This window comes from Rhopalosiphum maidis, chromosome 2 (assembly GCF_003676215.2).
Source record: "Rhopalosiphum maidis isolate BTI-1 chromosome 2, ASM367621v3, whole genome shotgun sequence".
Taxonomy (NCBI): Eukaryota; Metazoa; Arthropoda; class Insecta; order Hemiptera; family Aphididae; genus Rhopalosiphum; species Rhopalosiphum maidis.
In genome coordinates this window covers 59,316,155-59,340,818 of record NC_040878.1, presented here as the reverse complement: position 1 = coordinate 59,340,818, position 24,664 = coordinate 59,316,155, and the positions used below count along the sequence as shown (strand labels likewise).

The 24,664-nt window shown below is 27.4% G+C and overlaps 1 protein-coding gene across 1 annotated transcript in view; it reads right to left on the bottom strand.

Moving 5' to 3' along the window:
- Positions 1–24,664, bottom strand: part of LOC113551596 (octopamine receptor beta-3R-like) — a 168,398-nt gene that overhangs the window by 96,844 nt on the left and 46,890 nt on the right. The window contains exon 2 of the mRNA XM_026953928.1: positions 19,552–20,632. Within this exon, the coding sequence (XP_026809729.1) occupies positions 19,552–20,465 (914 nt within the window). The 5' untranslated portion in view covers positions 20,466–20,632. The remainder of the gene's footprint in view (positions 1–19,551; positions 20,633–24,664) is intronic.

The following is a 24,664-nucleotide window of genomic DNA, read 5'->3' as shown; positions in this document are numbered from 1 at the left end:
ATTGTTGGTTTTAGTATATAATAAATATTCCCCTACTACTCTGATACCAGTGCCATTAGTGTTATGACAAAGGATGAATAGTGACTATAAAAATTATCGTTTATATAAAAAAAAAACATAATAATCGAGTAACAAAATTTGATGGATCGTTGAACAAAATAAAAAAAAAACTAAATTTAATAATTGTGAGAAAAAAATAAAATACTCAGTCTAGAAGACAGTATATACCTAACGTTAAACATTATTTATTACGGTCTAATAAAATACGTTCATTTTGATTTTGGATAAAGCCATAAGGCACAATACGATTTGTTATTTTTACGTTTTGTACTCTTGGATGAAGTAACATAATTAAATAATTATCTAGATAATTTGTCCCAAAATTCCAGGTTACACATACATTTTTTAACATAACCAACATTTTATGTAGTTTTAATAAAAATCCAATAAAAATTAGTTGTGTAAAAATCACGTGTCAAAAATTGTAAAAAAACAAAACATTAAATTATTTAAATAAATAACAAATGATACATAATCAAGTAACAGCGAATTAAAAATTAACACACTAAAGTTATATTCCCGCTGCCTTTTATTTGTATATTGTTACTAAAACCATATAATACAAGTATATGATAGAATTTTATTATTCAGTATAATATGTCTTAGATTTTTAATTTTTTTAGTCTTATATAAAATTCTACTACAGTGTTTATATATATATATATACAATATACATCATACCTATACTTTATTTTATGTATTATTATATACCAGCTAAACCCTGTGCACTTCGTTCCCCGTATAAAATGTTATTTGTGTTAAATTTGATTGCCTAATGTTAACATTTAGCGTAAGAATAATATTATGTTACACATTTAATGATTATTACGATTATTTATTATGATTAATATACACATTAAAATACATTATAATATAATATGTTTCATTCATTTGTTCAGACAATAATTATTTTCATTTTTAAGTTTTGTTTACTTTTTAGCATATTATGCGTTCTTCATTATTATGTAATGTAAACAATTATTATTATAAAAATTATACATTTTATTTTTAATAATAATATATTATAGGTACTAATTTAAAATTTTATACTGTGACCTGATTTTATTTTTGACGGAGTTTACATGAACTCAATTTTATCTTTTTTTTTGGCGGAGTTCATACTAGTAAAAAAAGGTAATCGTGGCGGAGTTTACATGTGACCTCCTACACGATAGAATAAGGTACATAATATTATGTAAGTTCCTACACGTTAAAAAAAGGTACGAATGTAAGTTCCTACATTACATATATTATTATATTATATAATTATTCAATAATTGTAAAATTACTGTATTTTATATACTGTTATAATTTATAAGTTACCAATCTGGTGATACTGTTATACATTTTTAATATAATAATAATTAGGGCTCGGATTTATATGTAGTTACGTTAGCAAAATATGTGCTAAAAAAATCAAAATATGTATTTTACTAATATGATTTATTTATTAATATTTAATTATATAATATATCCATATGAGTTTGAGAGTTTCTAATGAAACAAATTATATTTTAAAAAGTAAAATTATTTAAAAAAAGGTGTTACAAATTATAAAATAAAAATAAAAATTTTAATTATCTTGATTTCAAAAGATCTTCGATTTGGTCGTAAAATTGCCTTATACTGATTAAATGATCTTTCGGTTTCCACTGATGTTATTGGATTGTATTGCATTTTGACTATGTCTGAAGGATTGTTATATCTACCGTAGATTAAGTTCAATAATTGGTATTATTTTATTACTATGTTGTACTTTTGGAAATTTGGGAAATTGTTTGTATTGAAAAATACAATCGTGCATAATTAAAAATTATTGAAAAAGTCGTAAATGAACAAATTGTCAAAATATGTAAGAAAAAATGGAATTATTGAGAAATATGTAAAAACATGTACTTATGACAAAATATGTAAAAATATGTAAAATAAAATATAGTTAATTTCATTGGAAATCCCTTGAAACGAATTTATCACTCACTTAAATTAATTTATCAAGTCACAGTAAAAATATTTATTTACATATAAATCCGAGCCCTAATAATAAAAATAAAAAATTTTTATTTACTGTGGTGTATTTTGTTAACTTAAACCATAATTGTATTGATTAATTTTGTTTGTTGAGTAGTTGATCTACAATTTTTTCGTTTATAAAATTTTCTTTTTCGGCTGATTCTTGTGTTTGTGTGACTATCTGTAGTTTTTATTTTTATGTATGTACTTACTTGAAATAATTTGAGAATTTCAATAACTACTATTGAAATATAATACTAAAATGTATGAAAATGAATTGTATTATGATATTTTTATTTTTTTACATACGTATCTGTCTTTCGCTGAGTAGGGACTATACATACGTACCTTTTTTTATATCATGTAGAAAGTTACACATCAACATCACATATGTAGGAATCAACGTATGTACTTTTTTATCCGCTACTATCGTGTAGGAACTTACGATTCCTCGATCAAATCACACACATTGATCATGATTTAATTAAAATCACTTGAGTAGTTTCGGAGCGCTCCGCGGAAATACCCGTCGTATAACACATTTTTACGTATAAGGATGTTTAAATAAATATGTTCGATGTTCAATATATTCCTTCACTTATAAATTCCCAGACTAAATCACTGGAACTAGAGACTTGTTATTTTAGTGTATATATCTCTAATGGTGTTGAGGTGACATAAGAAAGGATTCAAAACAATTTAAATTTTAAAGATAGATTCGACTGATTTTTATAAAATTGAGCTACTTTTATTACGTATTTTTGATATTCAATCCATAAATATAGTAGTGATGTACAACGGTATATTTTCAGTTATCGATATCAGTTAATGGATATCATATCATATCACTATATCGATATCGTTTGTCGATATATTGATATCGTTTTTTTTTTTTTTTTGGAATTTTGGAATATATATTTCTTACATTAAAAACAGGTTCCATATTATATTATTATTTATTATAAACAAAAATTAAAAATTAAATTAAAATTACAGGTACATTATTTAGTATTAACTTCAGTCACAGCTATATACGTATTATGTTTATTGTAGGAACCTTATCGTATTGCTTATTGTTAGTGTTAATCGTCAATAGATTTGATTGTTGGTTCACTGTCAAAACTTATATAAATAAAAAATAGAAATTTCATATTGAAACGATATCAATTTGTCATATCTATATCGTAAAATTAGTCCGATATCGATATCGAAATACGACATCGTTGTGCATCACTAATAAATAGCAAAATAACTTCCATTTTTTTACATTTTTATATTTTTGCTACTTGTTATAGAAAATAAAATAATTATTATGATGTGATATAATGGATAATGGATATAATGTTTTACCTTTATTTTATATTTGGTAAATACAGACAAAATAATTGTATTAACAATTTATACATTTTACATTTAATAGTGTTTAAGAAGGGAACAATATGTTGTGGAAGATCAGCTATAATAGATTTGTAAAGATTATAATAATTAAAAATGAATATATTATATTTGTAGGGGGTTTATAGTTTTGATTACTAGAAAACTACTAAACCAACTGGCATTATATTTTGTACACAATATTCTTTGAAATTCGGGAAATGATACATAGCTTCATTTTTTTAACTCCTCTAGCTGCCATCAAAAATTGAATATTTTATTATTGATTTACTGGATTATACATAGTTACAGAAATAAAAGTGGCTTTTATACAATCCTTCTCTATAATACAATGTATATATTATAAATGAATGTATGTTTGTTATTTATATACTTTAAATCTACTCGATAGATTTTTACGAAAATTTAAATTGTTTTTAGAGATATCAGGGAAGTTTAGAGAGTAGTTTAAACTACGTTCGAAATATACTAAGTGCTATATGCAATCCGCCACAGGCAGATTGCTCACCTCGGTTGAATTAGTTCACAAAGCGAAGTACACCGACGCCAATTTGCAAGTGAACTGATAGGTAAACTAAAACCAAGATTTCACCGCATTTCATTTTTCACGGATAAATTTAAGTTATAATGCACATAGTAAATAATAAAAAAATTATTATGAACACATATTTTTAAGTACTTATAGTTATGCATTAATATATGTATAAATGAATAATAACTGTAAAATAAGATCAAAATAGTAAATAGTAAATACTATTAATGATTAATGTGGAATAAATATTCAATAGTAACTGATTATTTTACTTGTGCAACTCAATAAACATGTTATTATATAATTATTTATATTATTATAATTTATTCTTTGTGAGAATTATAACTTATAAGATATTTCATAAATAAAAAAATCATTTTTGTTTTGTTTTCTGATTTGAATAAAAAACAAGTATACGTATCTGTACGCAATATTTGAAAATATATCATATTGAAATGTGTTTGTTTTGCTTATAAATAAACGTATTTTCTTTCATTTTTCGTTCAACAGTTATCGAATCAATATCGTAAAAATTAAGTATTGAAAATATGTCTTTATCTTATGTTTTTTTACTGATGTTATTGTAATAAAGTGAAATTATCTTGGAACTAGATTGTTCCGTCTTAATGTATTTTACGGAAGTATATTTCGGATAATGATGATATTGCAGATGTGAATAAGAATACATTATAAATACTGTATAGTATTATATTATTGGCTTGAATAAAACACAAAAGTAGTATAATATTATGTGATATACTTTAGACTAATGTGTGTTATTTGTATGTTTAAGGGGAGGATATTTGCGGAACAGTTTATCGCGATGAAGTAAAAACAATATTTTAGAAAAAAAATTGAAGACACTATATTATAAATATATACAAAAGGTAATTGTTTTGTAATATTATGATTGGATACCGTATTTGTATATTGCGTTTGAATTTTGAAAATACAATCATTATGGTATAAAAATTAGCGAACTCGGTAGAGAAAAACAACAGTCTAGAGATTTATGTTATTTAACAAAATATATATTTTGACATTGTATTGGCTGATAATATAGGAAACTAAAAATTAATATATGCATTTTATTCCAATTTCAGTTACACGAATATAAAAATTTCGTCTCGACGATTAATATTACATGTGGTTCCGATAAATAGACGGACGGAGTTTAACGATTATTGGTTATCGATAAAATGAAACGTTACGTGGAAATCGAATCCAATATTGAAACGACCAAAACTTTTTACAATTTGTTGGTATTAAATTAATTTCAATTATAGAAAGTAATAAGTACTTATTTTTATACATACATTTTTCATGAAAAAAAAAACATGGACCACGTGAATCGTTCGATTGTTTAATAGACGCGGAGAAGCCATTGCGTAAATGATTGTCGGAAAATTGGTACGGTCCATAGAATTTTACTGTATTTTATTATTTTTTGTTTTGTAATGTGATGCAGCACAACCTCCAATCGCCTGATGTGTTATTACTTGTTCGTATTATGTATTATGTATATTTCATGTATTATATTTGTACAGAATTTGTATATTTAATAAACGATAGCAGCAAAGGATTAGCATTGTTCACAGTATTCTCTGCTGTAGGTCAATGAGGAAAAAAAGAAAGTTTATGACTTTTTTTGATTAAAAGATACTTATCGCAATCTTATCGTATCAAAATTTCATATTGGGAGGTGTTTGATCATAAATTATAGCGATTATGTTCACTCATCAAGTCACTCGTCGTTTCCCATCGGTTGCCGGTAAAAAATTAAAATATTATAAAAATAGATATTTTATTCTTTTTCATTTTTATACTATATAAGGTTGGTCTGGTTTTACATAGTATGAGTTTATTTTATTTTTATTGTTTAGAAAACTTTTATTGTTGAACATTGTACCAGTATTATTCCGCATTTATAAATACCGTACCAGTTTTCCGTTTAGGTGGGCGCAAAATATGGTGCCTTTAAGCTCACGTTGAAATATTAGAAAGTAAAGTGTCGTGAATACGACTATGCATAATCGTATAAACCTGTTAAACCTATACATTAAAGATAAATTTTATTTTTATTAAAAATGTTTGTGCGTATTGTTTTTTCAAAAATAAAATGTAAAATATATTACCATATACATATTACCGAGGAGGTGCTTTAAGTGTGTAGTTCTCAAGCCATATGGCCAGCTGAAAATTAAAATATCTGTTTTTCCGACCAAGTTAGGACACACCGAATTAATAAAATAGAATATATTACACCACAAAAGAAAGATAGTGTATTAACAAACTACCACGTGTTTAGTTAAAGTGAATAATAAATAAAATTTTTTCAAAAATTTAAAATCTAAATAATTTCAACAATGTAAACAATGAATAAAATAATTATGTTTATTCGTGTATATAAAAAAAATAATTTTAAATGACGCATGCTATATTTTTGTGTAAAATTCTCGCAGTAACGTTAATTTTATTGGAAATCAAAACTTAGGTAATGCTAAGCATCATTTTTATAATTTGACTATTTCATTTTAATGAAATAATTATAAGAGGATGAGACGAGATAAAAATATGTGACTTTTTAACGGAACGTTCTATTCAAAAACTACATTAAAAATAATATAATATTATTATTACCAATCGATCTGGACGAGAACTAAAACCATACACTGGTGGTGTATAGTGTACCTAACCAGGTACATTGGGTATCTGAATGCCGCGACTGCCATTAATTGTCAAATGATAACAACAGATAAGAAATTAAAATATAGTATTCGGCAGACGGATTGTCCATATCGGTCACAGTTAATACATAACTTGGTACATCGACGCCAATTTTTTTGTCACCTGAGGTAATACATTAAAACCAAAATGCTACAATTTTATGTATAGCGCTGTATTTTATATTTATACATTTTTTTCTCAAGCGAAGTCTGGTTATATAGCTATAGTCTGCTATACTTAAAAAATATCAATATATTTTAAAACTGCTAAATTATTACCTTTATTAATAACTTGTATACCTATTATGTGGTTTTGCCCATTATAGAAAAATCGATGAGAACTAATATAATATATTCTATTTAAAAATTACAATTAATTTAGGTATTAACGACACTTGTTCCTACGTACATTAGAAACGTCTACAAAATATTAGGTTAATAGTTAAATGAAAAATATAAAATATTGGAGTACAAAGATCATATAATATTATGTTTATTGAAATATCTCCACAAAAATGAACCTTCTTTATCTATCCATTGTGTCTATACTTTATGTATATTATATTTTTTAAACGGGATTTAGTTTAATAAAATTGACCAATTTCTAGACGGAAAAATATATTAAAATTTGGCTTATACAAACTTTACGCACGTAATCATTTTATATAGCAACGAACTGAATGTTGGTGGAGCGTACATGTGATGGATAGTACAAAAGTATTCTTTTATTTTGTTATAAACATTCGCACAATCTCCTCTCCGATTATAACAAAATAAGTTTAGGTCAGTTTCTTTTTCAAATTCCTATGTTTTACTAGCAATTGTAATTCAATATGTGTACCTATATAGTATACATACATTCAACATACTGAGACATACATAAATTAAATTAAAAAAAGTTTCTCAACAAGATAAAAATATATTTTGTTACTAAAAATTATAAAAACAAATATTCCCATACAAAAAAATGTCTACCAGGTCAAACGCTCTTTCTTTATTATCTAAAATAAGTATATATATATATATATATATATATATATAATATATGTACAATATATTAGTTAATTATCTAGAGACCAATTTAAAAAATATTATTTTGTAAAGAATTCAAAGATTTAACGATTACTTTGTTATTTACTTTGATTACTTTGTAGTTTTTATTTTAATTTTATAACAGAACATTGTGTGCAACTACAATATAAATTCTAAATAATGGTGGCAGAGGCGTTCTAATAAAACGAATCCGTAAATAATATACTTAGATGAGTGATATCCGGTTTAATTTGACACACTCCACTAATAATCCTCGGAAAATAGACGATTCCAACCTAACTGGGATTGATGGGTTTAGAAAAATACGTAAACAATTCTCCAAAATGTTGTCACACTGTTTATCACTATTTAATTCACACGGTCGTTCGGAGGATTCGAATGTAATGATGGACGTGGATTAATTGGTGAGTGGTCACATTTTTCCTAAGACCGGCCAACGGAAATATGATAGTAACTCACTAGCAGGTAATAAGTTATGTAAACTATATGGATGGTGGTCACCTCGGTATAAAATATGTCATCACAACTACAGTCTACTATGTAGGTATCACTATACGGTATATTCGACATTGATTAATAGGCGTATTAAAATCTTTGTATAACGCTATATAATATTTAATATTGATCTTCTAATACGTTTATCATATTCTTTTATAATGTCAGAATATATAATAAAAAATAATGTATAACTGATCGGTAAGTGAAACTGATTTATTATTCATTTATTCATATGGTATACATAAAATTAATTAATCAATTATTTGATCAAAGTCCTAGTTGAAATGTATTTATATAGTGAAGTTAAAAAATTCCAACTCATCTTTCAAATATAAAAAGAAATTATAAAATGATTAATAACGTTTTTTCTTTACATAATATTGTTGTTCAAAAACTCAACAAAACACAAGATATATCTTTAGGGGTGTTAAGTTTCGTTTTATTATTTGAATAGCAACAATACAATATATTATTATAAAAAAGGAACACTGTTTTATGCATGTAAAAACTGACATGAGAAGTATAAAAAGATATAACATCAGAAATTCCATGAGAGATATCCAGACTTCTAAAGAATAGGTACTACTTTTTCATTTTCCAATTCCATATATTTTAATCTTAAATATTATTCAGAATACGTCTTTAAAAATAAAATATTTATGATATTAGCTCAAAGTACACTCATAATTCGCATTGTAAAAATTCAAATATAAACTAAAAAAAGTAATCATTCGTGTTCATTGACCATAATCTAAAGATTCATTAAATTACAGATGAATTAGTTTATGTCCAAAAGCTTTAATTGTTACTTAATTAAAGATTTTATTATATATTTTTTTTTTATCAAGAGAATTAAGCAAGGTGTATTATATAAAGATTATTTATTACTATCACGAGTTTTTTGTTTATAATAATTCAATAACAATATTTTTTACACAAAGATCTAGTAGAACAATCTTATAATAAAAGTATTTCTATGATAGTTGTTTTGATTATACGTATAAAAAATAGTAATAAGTAAAATGTCTTATGTTTTTACGATCAAATCACAACAAAATATATTTTATTATATTATTTAGTAATCAATATGCAGTATATTATTGTTATAAGCTGAAAAGTTACTAGTCAATACTGGTGTGCTGTCTAATGCTGTACATGATAAACAGCTTAAGATTAGTTTAGATATTTTGAAAATTGTATTGTGTATAGAAAATATTAATACTGCTTTAATGTAACAGTGAAAAGTTTCATTTTCCTATTATGATTAATATTCTTTAAAGTACTACATAATAACTCAAATCGTTGGATGAAAAATCGTTATATGAAACAAAATTGATTTTGTTGAAAACTAGTGTTGCGTAAATATTTCCATTTTCCCTGATTATTTTAAAAAGTACTGGAAATTTTCTACTTTTCACTCTCAAAGTATTAACTTGATCTAATTCGCTTTATAAACCATCATCAAAATAAATTTTTGAATTATTACTTTTCGAATAGAAAAATATGATGACATATTATACAAATATTATTAATAATAAAAAATAAAACACAATATGTATTATCAAATAAATTGAAAATCAATATTCTTCGCCTGGCTCCAAATCTAAAATAATTTGTAGTGTTAAACAAGTGCAAATGTTATTTGTACGACGTATATTATTGTGTTATCTATAAAAACAATTTTTTTTTCTATTTTTGCTCAAAAATTCGTTTCGTTTATATTTCAATAAGATTTTTTGATAATCTTTAAACGTCTGATTTGAGTGTATAATAGAAAATTGATGGTATTAGTAGTTGGTACTACTAACTGTTCATTTGTTTTTGTAATAGTTTTATAGTTTATTTAACACTTCTGATATTATTCAATACATATCGGAAATAAAATAAATCATAACTAATTTTTGATAAAAATATAAAATATATAATACATGTATTATTGGAATATAGGTTTATAAGCAGTGTCGTGTATTTGTATTATATTATTTAACGTATACGTTCCATAGGATTATCAAACGAGATGAATGACATATCCTAAGATAACTCTGGGCGGTTCGTTGTGATTCATGTTTCGTGCGTTAAATTTAAATACAGAGTAGAGTATTTTCGGGAAATTGAAAAATTGGTAACGTATTTTTCAATAACATAATCTTACACTTCATGAATATTATCAAGAGTTTCATTATAAATTCTACTTGAGCGCAAATATTTTTGAGCTTAATCTCATTTTTCAATGACACCCGATAAATCAAAGACACGTTTTAAAGTGCTGCATTTTCGTTCTAGTTTCCTCTTTTCAGCTTAAAATATTTTAAAATATATATACAATTTAACATTTGTATTGTAATATTTTTATGATATTTAATTATTTTTGCATTAATCATGATTTAATATCTTCTGTTATTTTCGCCTACAATTTTTCATTTTAGCTCAATATAAACAAAGGGAAATAATCGAAGAAAAATGTGTGACATAATAGATATGGAATATGTGTAGTATATATAATAAGTCATATGCGATATTTATTTTATTATTATGTATAACTTATAGTCAAATTTTCATATAAAATATTGATAATTTGTAAATTTTGAAACTGATGTGCAATATTAATACTGTCGCTTAGTATTATCAATTTTGCTACTTCGAAAAGCAGTAACTACAAAAATCAAATTTATGGGAAATTAAACTTTTGTGTTTTCGTAATTTTTTTAATTAATTGAAAACTTTAAGTACATTTTTATACTGAAATAGATAGAAGTTTATGCTAAAAATTCAAAAATGCTATTAGTTTTGTGATTAAGAAATTATTTTTGAAAATTTTCACATAATATTACAGGTACTGCGTTTCTCTTTAGCATTACTCACATTATATCATATATTGGTGCATTGTATGAAACGCAGTATTATCAATATTATAAAACACTGCTAATAGAAAATACAGTAAGCCAGTAACTACAACAATAATCAATTTACAGAAATAAAAAAGATACTTCTGAATCATATTAATTTTAATACTTTTACTTTCGTAATATTATGCCAAGTTATCATTAGATAGACAAAACAAGTTACGATAGTTGCGCGGCAAATGATGATAATAAAGTTGTTGTATTATTAGAAGAAAACGCAGTAAAAACATTTAATATTTTAATCCTAACGGTAAACGCAGTAATGCACATACTGTTTTTAATTGTGGGCATTGTTAATTACTGCGTTTTACTCTAGGAAATGTACGATTTTTGTAAATGTATTTAGTTACGACTTTTTTTAGTTGCATTTTAAGCCACTAGATGTCAATTTTCGTGTATTCAACCTTAATAAAATTATACGCAGAATAATCTCATTAACAATAAGACATCAAAACCTCGTTTTTGATATTTTTGAAGTTACTGCTTTTCGCAGTAGCAGGGAAGAATTCACATTTACATACTTATTTTTGGGGGTCACGAGTAAGTTTCAGTTTTATGGTGACCACTATGTTTAAAAATACAAGTACCTACTGTGCATGGATACTGAATACAATTGAATAATTCAGTTTTTTTTTTTTAATATAATATAAGAAGACTGTGGTCTGTGTGAGTAATTTAAATTTTTTTGTTGAATTTTAAAATTCTGAATATATTATTGCTAATATATAATTGTATTAACATCTTCAATTATCAGTTAATTAAGCAAATGTTATATGAAGTTTAAAATGGTTACTTAATGTTTAAATTTGTTTATTAAAACACATAAATTTAATTTTTGAATTTTACCGGTTATAATAGCAATTTGCAAGTTACAGTAAAGGTTTCCATGAAATTGGAATACCCACGAGTAAGAAAATAATGAATTCATTTTTCACTATTTTATAAAAAATATATTTTTAATATATGTTATTTTACATTAAAAAAATAAACTTTTTATTCGAATTGATTATATTTTATACTGAAAAAATATCATAAGTCTTTTATTTTTATTACTTTGAATAAAATAACTAAATATGGTGACAAATTATTTTATGTTGAAAAATCACTTTGAAAATGTATTTTTTTATGTATGAAACAGGCAAGTTCGTATACTAAATATTATTATATAAAAAAAATAGTGAAAATAAACACATATTGAACAGTTATTTTTTTATTTTTATGAGTAAAATGATCATCAACGTTCTCCAACTTAATCATCGTTGTCGTTTTTGTTTTTATGTCTTTCAGCTTTTTTTTACGAATAATAAGTATATATAGCTGAATTCAATAAAAAAAACTCAATAACAGTTTGAAATACTGGGGTAATATGTCTATATACAAGACGTGATCTAAAGTTTTATAGTTTGTTAATTGTGCGAATAAACTATAAAAAAGAGCAAAATAGTGATAAATTATTTATCAGGAGAATCTGAAATGATGATTTTTATATTTTAGTATATTATATAACATTTCTACTTGTGATGTATCAACAATATTTAATGTCATATAAAAAACGAATTTTACGTTTATAAAATTATATATAAAGGATATTTTATATTTTATTGAATGTAGACGCCAATCTAGTTTGAATATTGGTCAACAGTGTAATTAAAACTTGTGACATTTTTACCTATATCAAACCTTTGCACGTAGTGGGGTAATGTTTTTAAACGATGACAGCAATGGCGGTACTCTATACCGTAGGCTACTATAAAAAAAAAATGTTAAAAGGAAATGGGTACACTTCAACTTCAAACATCTCAACCACAACAGCTAACACATAGTGCTGTGGTTGGAACTGTCATCATCACGATTGTCCGTCCGTCGTCGCCATAGCCGAATCTCGAATTTATTTCCTGTTTTTTCCATAATATTATTTTGACGAAATAATGGTCCAATAAATTTAACCCTTTATTCTAATATTAATATCGCTCAACAAATACGAACACCAAACCACTTGTTTATTTTTATCACATCCGCCTTCAATTGTCATAACAGCACGTACTCGCTAGTCACCTTTAATATTGTTAATATTAATCATAAACTGATAATACTAATATATAATCTAGGTTAGGCACATGTGACGAGTATGCCAATCGTGCTTTAAGCCATTATTATTTATTTGAATGTCGTAATGATTGTGTAGAGATAGCTACTATAGGTACTATTTTATTTAAAATTTATATGCCCTGTTTTAAATTTAGAAAAAATATTAAATCGTATTAAACGTGATATTGTACCAACTATTACTTATCTGAAATAAAAAATGACCTGTTAAATTACGATGTACTTTAACAATACAATATAATAGTAAATATTATATATTGTTACATAAAATTAATTGATGAATATAACAGGCAACTTTTAATTAGATACATTGAGAATATATCAAGAAAAGTTTTATATAAAGCACAATAATAATTAATAGTGCGAGTTAATAAAAACTATTTTATAATTTATAGGTTTGTTTTATTTTTAGATAAAATGTTTTATTTAAAAACCAGTTACCATGGATATAATATGATGTTTGTGTGATGGCTAATGGCTATGAAAGAAAATACGAGTAAAGACATCTAGGGTCACAATTTTTTTTTATGAATGCTTGAATTTAAAATTGTAATAACATCCATCAAAATCACGAAGATTTATAAATTTAAACATTGTTGAAAATTAAAATAGGACACCTACATTATAATTAATTTACAAGGTTGTCATGAATATTTTTACCCCTTATAAATGTTTCTATTAATCTAAAGTTTATTGTTGCATGTACATTATATACTTAGGCTTAACAGTGGCAGATTTAAATGAAACAAAAACATTAATTTAATGTTAAATAGTTTAAATAAAATAATAAATAATTATTCCACCCTACTTAAAATCTGAGTAAAAAAAAAAAATAGTAGCTGATTCTTTTACAGAAAAATACATTAATCAAAAACTATTAACATTTTTAAAAATAAAATCATATTTAAAAAATTAAATTTTTCTAATTAAGATTAAAGATTAAGATTAAGTTTAGAGTGGAATAAAATTATATTGAACAAAAAATTAAATACTGTTCTAGTAAACAATACCTATTATGTATAATATAAGTATTATGTCTAAATAATACTGTTTATAAATATATTTTTAGTATTTTTGAATAAGAAATAATAATTTAATACTTCGTATTCAGAATTCGAATATTATTTATAAGTTATCAATGATTAGTTGTCCGATAATATATTATACATATGTTATTTTTAGACTTAGCAGTAAAAAGGTTATAATATAATACTATAATATAACATAATCAAAAATGTTAAATCTGTAAAGTAGTCCAAATCACTTATTATTTACTTACTAATTATAATTTGAATCAGGCAGTACGTAGTTAACTATTTCTTTTATAAATTGTTAAAAACAAATTTCTATCTATATATATGTATTATGTTTTTATATTTATTTTAGTTATTTTGTTGTATTAAAATATATATATATATATATATTAACTGTTGGCACTTGAAACCTTTTACATTACGTATATTGTCATTATTTATACATGATATATTTTTTAAATATTTGGACAAATTTTAAGTTATTTTAGTAAACAATAATCTATGATACGCCAGTATTTGTATTTTATTTATAAATCAATAAATAATAATGTATAATATTATAAATATTCGATGTCTTGAAAAAAAAAAACTGATGTACCGTATCACTAAAGAAAATTAATTAATTACAAAATATTATAAAGTTGACAATTTAAATTAAATGTATCTTCTCAGGACTGTTTCCAGAATTTAACAATTTATTGTTCAATTTAAATTTAATACATGCGTTCAGTGGCTAATTCATATAATGAGGTATAATTGAAAACTACTATATAGTCAAGAGATATCTTAAATTTGTTTTTTTAATCAATTGAAAAAATATTTCAGCTAACTTAAGCTAAAGTTACCTATTTTTTTTAAATCAATTAAAAAATAATTCAGTTATTAATCATGTAATTTTATTCCTAACTATGGTGATGTTTAAAAAATATTTTTATTTCCACAACAAAGTGTATGGCAATTAACGGTGAGCCAATATTTTTTATTCGAACAAAATAGAGTTCTCTGGACTCATTCTCGGAGGTATCGATTAATACTGGGAGCACTAGTATAATTTATTGAAATACAATACACTACATACAGCTGATATTGAAGACCTTTTTAAAATAAAATGTATAACAAAAAGTATTTTATTCTTCAAATTTAGCATTTGATTCACATCATAATAATTAATCTATATTATGTTATAAACGTATACTGTATACTTCTTTCAGTTTACCTCTGTGCCATGTATAACATGCTTTGTAAATGTATTCTTGAATAGCCATCCGTCTACTAAATTCAACATTTTCTATGACATTTTCTTTCATGCAAAAACCCAATTACACTGGTGTCCTTTGGCACTCATAAGTGCCATAATGTTACAAAGTAAGAGATCGACAACAAACGAGTCTGCTGGGACCCAGAAAAGAACTACAATTTCAAGTTTTTCACCAGCTGCTTCGCTGAATTCGATATTAGTAGTTCAATTGTTAAATTACGGTTAAATGGTGCGTTAAGATCGAGCAAAACAACTCTTATCGCGTAAGACTATGTAATAAAATTGGAGGTATTTATTATGTCCAGTCCACAGACAACGAAAGTATAATAATGATTGATTGTTTTAAACATTAGTAAGTTAGTTTAAATCATTTTAAAATTTTCGTTTTCGATACTGTATTGGATTGGATCAGTACTAAATCCACAGAAGACGCTACGAGCCTGATGACAATTTTTCTTTTATACAGTGTATTTACATTGTATAGTAGACACTATTTAAGGTGCATTAGTTTGATAAAATTTCTCCAATATCACGTCACTTTTAGGTTTTCCAGAAGCCCACCACAAAATCTACATACCATGATTTCTCTTAACCAATAGTTACTTCATACTCGATGATACATTAAATAAGCGGTTCCCAACTAATGGACCGGGCCGAGAGCAAATTGGCACTGTGCCGCAGAAGTTGGTCTATGGCCTAAGCCAAGCGTTCGACAATTTGATATAACTGTTTCTTTGCATGTTTATTAAGTAAGCGGGACTCAAAATATTTTCTACAAAATTGGTGATCCGCACAACAAAAAAGGTTTGGAACCGCTGCATTAGATAATTGGTGTATTGAAAAAAACTTTCTGGCGAAAACGGAACAAGTAACAAATACAATCCAATAGTAGAAATTATTTGTTAATTACGGTACAATTCCTTCCACATAATATATTATATTATTATTCACGAATATGTATATGCTAAAACTTATAATATATTATAGCCATTACGTGCACACATTTAATTATCCGAATTGTTTCAATAGTTGATTATAAAATAGTTTACGATTAAACAGCTCACGTGAGCTTGGTCGTTATGTTTGCAGTACGATTACGGGATGACATGTTATTATTATTTGTACGAGGTTTAGTGCGTCCGTAAAGCCACTTTATTTTACCGAAAATGTTATATTGAAAACATTTTATTCAAAACCGCAGTTCAATAGGAAATGTTCTACTAAATAATATGCTATGTCAATATTATGCTAAGCTACGTTTAACTTTCAATTCACACTGAAGGATGTACTGCCAATTAGAACGGGAGATTATAAAAATACAAAAATAGACAATCCCGTTTAAGTTATTTCCATTAATGCAAACCATTAATGATTTATTATATTATCCTGAATACTATATAAGATGGTGCTCTATACATAAATAGTAGAATGGAACTTTGAATAGGTATATTGAGTGCATTTTACGCAAGCGATGTTTATAAACATATTGTTATTTGTATTTTTTAAGGATCGATAGCGGAAGTTGAGTTTGATACCAGTCTTTGAATACAATTCACAGAAACATGATACTAATATATTATAAGTAATCGTAAAAATGTAAATAACAGTTTGTACAAATATAATAGATACACATGAATACATAAATAATAAAATAAATTATTTTCAACATGCATAATGGTGCATAATATTATGTCGTCGATATATTATTGACCTATGGATTTGTCTTGTAAATATCTCAGTATTCATTAAAAAATTGTATTTTATTGTAATATCCTATTACAGGGATTATTTCAATACCTGAAATTTTAACTGATATTGTAATACAAGTGTATTATAATACAAATTATAAATTGTTTAGCTTATAATTATAATACATTTTTAAGCAAACAAAATATTCGAGTCCCAAAGAGGCTGGTCAATGTATATTGCTATTACGTTGACCGAAACACTATAGGTACTTAAAATATGTTACTGTTATTAAAGTGTTATATATTTTCAGACTATAGGCTCGTTTTTTATTTGTTCTACATAATATAAAAAATTAGTGGTAGTAGTTATTGTTTGAACTTTAAGATTAAAATAAAAATATTTAACCATATTTCCCAAATTGGTAGCTTAAAATCCAAACTAAACTATAAAAAAAAATATCTAAATTGAAATCATGAAATGTGTTGTTGATAGCCATGCAAAGTTAACATAAATTATTTGAAAAATATTAATTCATACTTTTTTAAATAAATTCACGTTTTGGGTGTATATAATTTACAAACTAACATTATAAAACGATTGTAGTGTGGAAGTTCTAGTTTTATACCACCAAACTAGAATTCATTGTTGTTAATTATTTTAGATCCTTTATTTTGTAATTATATAAAGAAAATTCCGATCTAGATCTCAGTTTAATATATTTTAAAATAATAATTTAAAAATACCTCTAATTTTTATTTATAACATGACTTGTATTATGTATATTATAATATATACATTAAACAATTTACTAATATCCAAATTTTTGAGTCACATTATGTTCAAATCATTTATTTATTTAACAACATACCCACATCGCATGGATGACTAATCCATTCGGATTTCCGGTCAACTTTTTTTTTCTAACTATATTATTTAGTTGAATCAAATTTATTCGTTGTATTAGTTTTTAGGATTTTCTTTGAACAAATAGAAAGTTATATTTCAAAGGTATTTTTCTACTGTAAATATATAACGCATAAGACTCGTTTTATGTACCAGGAAAAAATAAAACATAATTTTAAAATTTAATAATATCACTATTATTGTTCTATTCTAGGTACCTACAAATAATAATTATGTAAACAAAAATAATGAAATAAAAGCTTAGAAAACAGATATAGGTATATATAGGTTACTTGAATAAACTTAGACTACACTCTTGAGCATACACCTTATACATTTTATACATTATAAATAAAGACTGGTGTACACATAAGAAACGGTTCGATTTAATTTTCATTGAAATATGTTCAATTGTATATACTTTCATAAATCTTTAAATTGCTTAATTTCTTTTTAGTTGCCATTTTTTTATTTTATTGTTACTAATTCCTTTTGTGTAATAATTTTTAGCCAAGATTTTTATTTATTCATCTTCTTTTTATGCTTCGACGTTGTTATTACGCCTTTGTTCTACACTTTCTGATGGCATACTTTCCTTTGTATTTGTGTTTCCTTTGCCAATGCTTGTATAAACTAATGATTTTCTTCTTAAATACGATTTATTACCTAATCAAAATATGTACCCATTGCTCATTTCGCTAATATGTGTGTAGCTATCTAGCCAGATTTAAGCTTGGACAGCGGTAAGCTCTTGTATTCAAGTGGCCGCTTGTACACTTACGTTCTTTTCCCTCGTATATCTATACCGCTGTTCTAAATAATTGTGTTTATTCATTATGTAACACCTTACATTAGCAATGGAACAATAGTAAACCTATTTGATGTTCGTTGTACAAAAAGAGTTTTTATACGTTGAATAGAAAAAAAATATATAGGTATAACCAGTGAACATTTTATAGTTATTCTGCTGTCGGTCATCCTTGTTTTACACCTTCAACCTACTTCACCACTTCACATTCACACACATCAACTATTTTTGTGTCATTATTTATTCTATTTCCTAGATTTAGATTTATTCATAGCCACACACCTACCCCGAGTCTCCTCTCCTCACAATATTACCGAACCAACGAATTATCTTATTTTTCTTAATTCTTTGTTCTATCTACTCTAGTCGCCCCTCACAGAGTAACCTAATCAATAGCTTTGTCATCACTGGCACACTGCCAATATTCTGATTTGGCCTCTCAACTGTGTCATATACCGTCACACAAAAACACATAGGTCAACTTATTTCCGATGTCGTCCTCGAAAAACACTTTCTTCCGTATTGCCGGTACCGATTGTACTCGAACCCGTTCACCCCACAACAACAATCACGTACCTGTAGTACATGACGATCATGACGACGCCGGGTATCCAAAACGATACGGACGACGATATGATTGCGTAGTACCGGTTGACGACGAAAACGCACGACATCGGGTTTTTGCGGCGGAACGCCTGGTGCTCGGCGGTCGTGTACCAACCAAAGAATATCGGCAAGAACGATATAAGCGCCGGTAGTGTCCACACGTTGAGCAGCATGTACAGTACGGTGCGCTGCGTCATGGTGATCGGGTACTGCAGCGGGCTGACGATGGCGTAGTACCGGTCCACGCTTATGCAGCACAGGTGCAGTATGGACGCGGTGGAGAAGTACACGTCCAGGCTGTTCCACACGTCGCACATGACGTACCCGAACATCCACTTGCCGGTAATCTCGACGCTGGCGTTGAACGACATGGCGCACAGCGCGACCAGGAAGTCGGCGAACGCCAGCGACACGACGTAGTAGTTGGTGAGTATGCGGAGCTTCCGGTGCCGCACCACGCTGATCACCACTAGCGCGTTGCCCAGCACCGCGCACAGTATTATCGAGCACATGGCCACCGTCTTGATGATGAGCACCGGGCCCACGGCACCGGCCACGACGTCGCCCGCCGTCGCACCGGCGTCTATGACGTCGCCGCCGCCGATAGCGGCCGTCCCGCCGTTTCCGGCCACCGTGTGCGTCGTTTTGTTGTCCGGTCCGATTGCGCAACCGACTGCACCGGCCGCTACTGCGCCGACGCCGCCGCCGCTGCTATTATTGTTGCACCCACCGCCTCCGCCGCCGCCGCCGCCGCCGCCGCCGTCTCCGTCGACACCGACACCGCCGCCGATGCCTCCGCCGCCCGTGCCGTTACCGACAACTGCAGCTAACTGCACACCTCCCGGTACAAGTCCCGTGTCGTACCACCACATCTGCGGGTCCATGGTGGCCGTCCACCCACTGAACGGCGGTCACATCGCGCTTGGTGGTTATCCCGTCGGCGGCTGCTATTCCGGCCGGTCGTGTTGTCGCCGGTGCTGCGGGTGGTGTGGGTGGTGCTGTTCCGCGTACGGGGCGGCGAACGCTGCTCGCGGGTGGCGCCCGTTTGCTCCTGAAACGCAAAACGCAACGTTTTAGTATAAACGAAAATGTATAATAATATTGTCGTGTCAACGACAACACCTTATCGCCGAACAGATCGAATGTTACCGCTCAACGATAATACTATTACAGTGTTTTTTTTTTTTTTTTTAAACTTGTGTTTTCGTCGAGTGCACTATACGATTTACCGTAAACCGATAACATAATGACATCAACTATCAGAATCGATAGTCAACCGTCCTTCTCCGCTCACTGTAAGCAGTGGGGCGTAAAACATTTGTTTTGAGTGAGGAGGGTCAGACATTTTCTAAACCTACTACCATCCTTTCCTTATGTTTAAATGATAATACCTACTTATTTTAGTCTTTTTTCTACTCACAGCAATTGATATATTATACGATATATATTTATATGTACAAACAATTGAATAGTCTGAATAAATGCCCTTATAGTTGTAGCTAGTAAAGTAATAATACAGTTATTATTTTTCATAATTTGTTTTAATACTCCGTTGCACCATTCAATCGGTCGCATTAACATAGAAATTGCATAAGACTTAAACATTATAACAACGTCAATATTGTCATGCTTCTAAACATGTTAAACCATAGAACGTGTCAAACGTAAACTAAACAAATTATATATTGTTAGTAGATACTAAATACAGGTATAAGATTCACAGGCTAGAACTTGGCAGCATAATATAACTCACCATTTTTAATTACATTATGGGCAGTGGCGTAAAATATCTAGTTGTACATAGTACATTATAACAAATATAGATTGTACGGTATTTTTTAAATGTAATACATTTTTATTAGTTGATTATCTCAAATTCACCGATCTACAGTCTTACGAATCCGACCTACTTACCGGTTTTGGTTGGTTTTGGTTAGGAACATGCCTCAAAAAATAGCCTTCAGCGCACCACTAAGTCTATAAGTCTATCATTTGTTTTTTTATTTTTACTCAAAGCAATAATATTGTCTTCCGTTTTATATAATGAATGTTATACATAAATAGATGTAATCACAGAAATGTCTCAGTTATATACAGTGTAGGTTAGTCATTGGCTATTTCAAAAATAAAATAAGTTCTTATTTGATTTTCAGTATTTTCAGTATTCTACCAAAATTCTATCAATATGAGTATTTTAGTTGTACACTTTTAATATTAAAATAATTCATATCGAAGATTTCGACATACTTTAAGGAACGCCATTAAGTTCAGGAGAGACATAATTAATGGTCTGCCTAAGATCTTCGATACAGAATCAAATTTATTTAAGTTTTCTTTATACTTCCTCGTAAATCATAATGGATTTACGATTGCTACCAATAAAAATGTCCGTGAAACACGTACCTAATTCAATTATATCAATATAAGATAAAAACATACGAAAATAGCTATGTATGTCGGTGGTACCACAAAGACAAGTTGTTTTATTGTATATTTGAACCACATATATCTATTTTGTTATTATATGTTTTTACGACTCTAAGGCTATAGAAAGTGATCGTTATGTATCATATAATATTTATTGTATGACGTGTCCTAACAACTTCATTTGTACTTTAGTTAATATGTTCTCTTGGATTAAGATTAAAATAGAAATAAAATCGGACGCACTTTGTGTAATTTATTAGAAGTTATAACTATACGACTTTAATTATATACATGACGTAGGTATAACCCACATGATGTCCCTTACTAAATGTTTAATAATATGTCAGTGACTCTATTTCACCACGCAGGCATTTAAGTAAAATTAAATTTGTTGGATACGGACTGACTTGTGTCGGACATGTAGTGTGGCGGCAGCTGTTCTGAGTTCACAATTATAACTTGACTGCTAATTGGTACAAGAGAGAATTACGGAGTTGTCTTGTGATTATTGTCGTGGCAAATTGTGGTTCCGTGATTCCTGAGTAGGTAGTGTGTTAGTTTTAAATTGTTGTTTTCAACATCAGAAGAAAAATTGATCAAACAAAATAACTACAATGTTATGGAATGATTAAAAGCTGTCATTATCTATCCAATGATCTCTAAATTATACTGTAGTGCACTGCACGATATTGTTTTGATACAATTGTCATGGTCAGTGAATTATTATTATTATAAACTTGAATGCTATATGCATTGTAGAGCTATTATGCCTTTATAAGTATCAACGGAAAACATTCCTAAATAAACTGGAATCAGATATATTTGAAAAAAGATTTATTTGTGTCTAAACTACGAAGATGTTTGTTAGATCTTTAGATGAAATCTTGGCTTTTGCCATTTCTTTTAGCTCCTATGTTGTTTTAAAAAGTGTGTTACAAAAATAAATAAACCAAAAGTTTTATCTTTTAAAGATGAATTTATTAAGGTACAGGAATATGGGTGGTTAGATCTAAAAGGTTGAGCAAACAGATATTTTTCAAAAACTATAAGGATTTTTATCATGTATACACGAGACTATATATTAGTGTCGTCTTGCCATTAGTTTTAATTAAAGGAACCATTTGGTAAATTAATAAAATATAATGACTTTATCATAAATTCAATAGTTATATTTTAGTACAAAGCAAGTGTTATAAATTTAAAATCTAATCTATATTTTCGATTATATTAAACTTACTAAAGAAATATACATTAGACGAACTAAAGAGTAAAGGATGATTATATGTTGTACATTTAAGTTTATAATATAAATTCTGATTTATTTTTATTCGACGTTGACAGGTCATCAACTAAAGAGGTATCTATCTGATAGAATGTATTATGTACAATATCATATATCAAACGATCGTTGAATAGATTTTATGATTGATGAATCAAAAACAAATCGGTTGTATCCAATAATAATACAAATAAAAATAATGAAAAAAAAAATATGAATAATAATATAACACTACTAAAAATACATAAATTAAATGGAATTGAAAAACTAATCATTAGTCACTAGAGAATTAAAATGTAATACAAATTACTTTAAAGTTTAAAATTAAATTAAAAGAGAATAATATCTGATACAAAAAATATATATATATATAAATAAATAAACCACAATCAATTTGCTTTCTTCGTACAGTGTGTGACAATAATAATTTACCAATATTATCAACTAACACTACTGATAACTTGTATTCTTATCAAATAAAGAAAATAATAATTTAGATACTTACTATAAATTCACGATAACTATGGTTTTTTTATTATATATATACATAAAAATAATAATAATATTAATCAGAAAAACATATTAGATTTGTCAAATATTTCTTATACTTGATTGTATACTACTGTAATTTTTTTCATATGAAATATAAAAAAAAAAACAGTACATATAAAGTGTTTAATTCGTTTTTTAGTTTCTGTTCATATCTCTTCCGAATAGTTTAGGAAGGGTGAGAGAATCTGAATATTTTGGTCAAAAAAAAATAATATAATTTCAATATTTGTTCATAACTTCACTAACATTTGAAGGTAGTACAAAAGCTAGCGGATCAACTTATATATTATATGTATAAATCATATAATGTGAATAATGACGTGTGAAATAATGGTGTGAGGTACTTTGATGCCTCACACCTTATGCACACTTTATAAAACTAACCTGTGTTATTTAAACAAACAAAATATTTTCAAATAACAATTGACTAATCAGTTATTTCGAATCCAATACTCTAATAGGCAGAAAGTAGGCGCAAACTAAAACATAGTGTAAAACGTAAAAAAACTGCAGCTTCATTGAAAATACAAATTGATATGTGAACGAAATATCGATTATTCATCATATTACTGCATGTTATCTCAAGTCATCTGAAGGTAGTACAAAAGCTAGCGGAGCAATTTATATATTATATAAATCATATAATGTGAATGATGACGTATTTTTTTTTTTTTGAAATATGCATTTTGTCAATACGATATCTTACTAGCAACAATATTTCTTTGTGATATTTTTTCGACGTACTTCATCGACACAACTGCAATACACTCAAAGTTGTATTACCAAGAGAAATAAGTTTTAGTTTGTAAATTTATTACGATTATA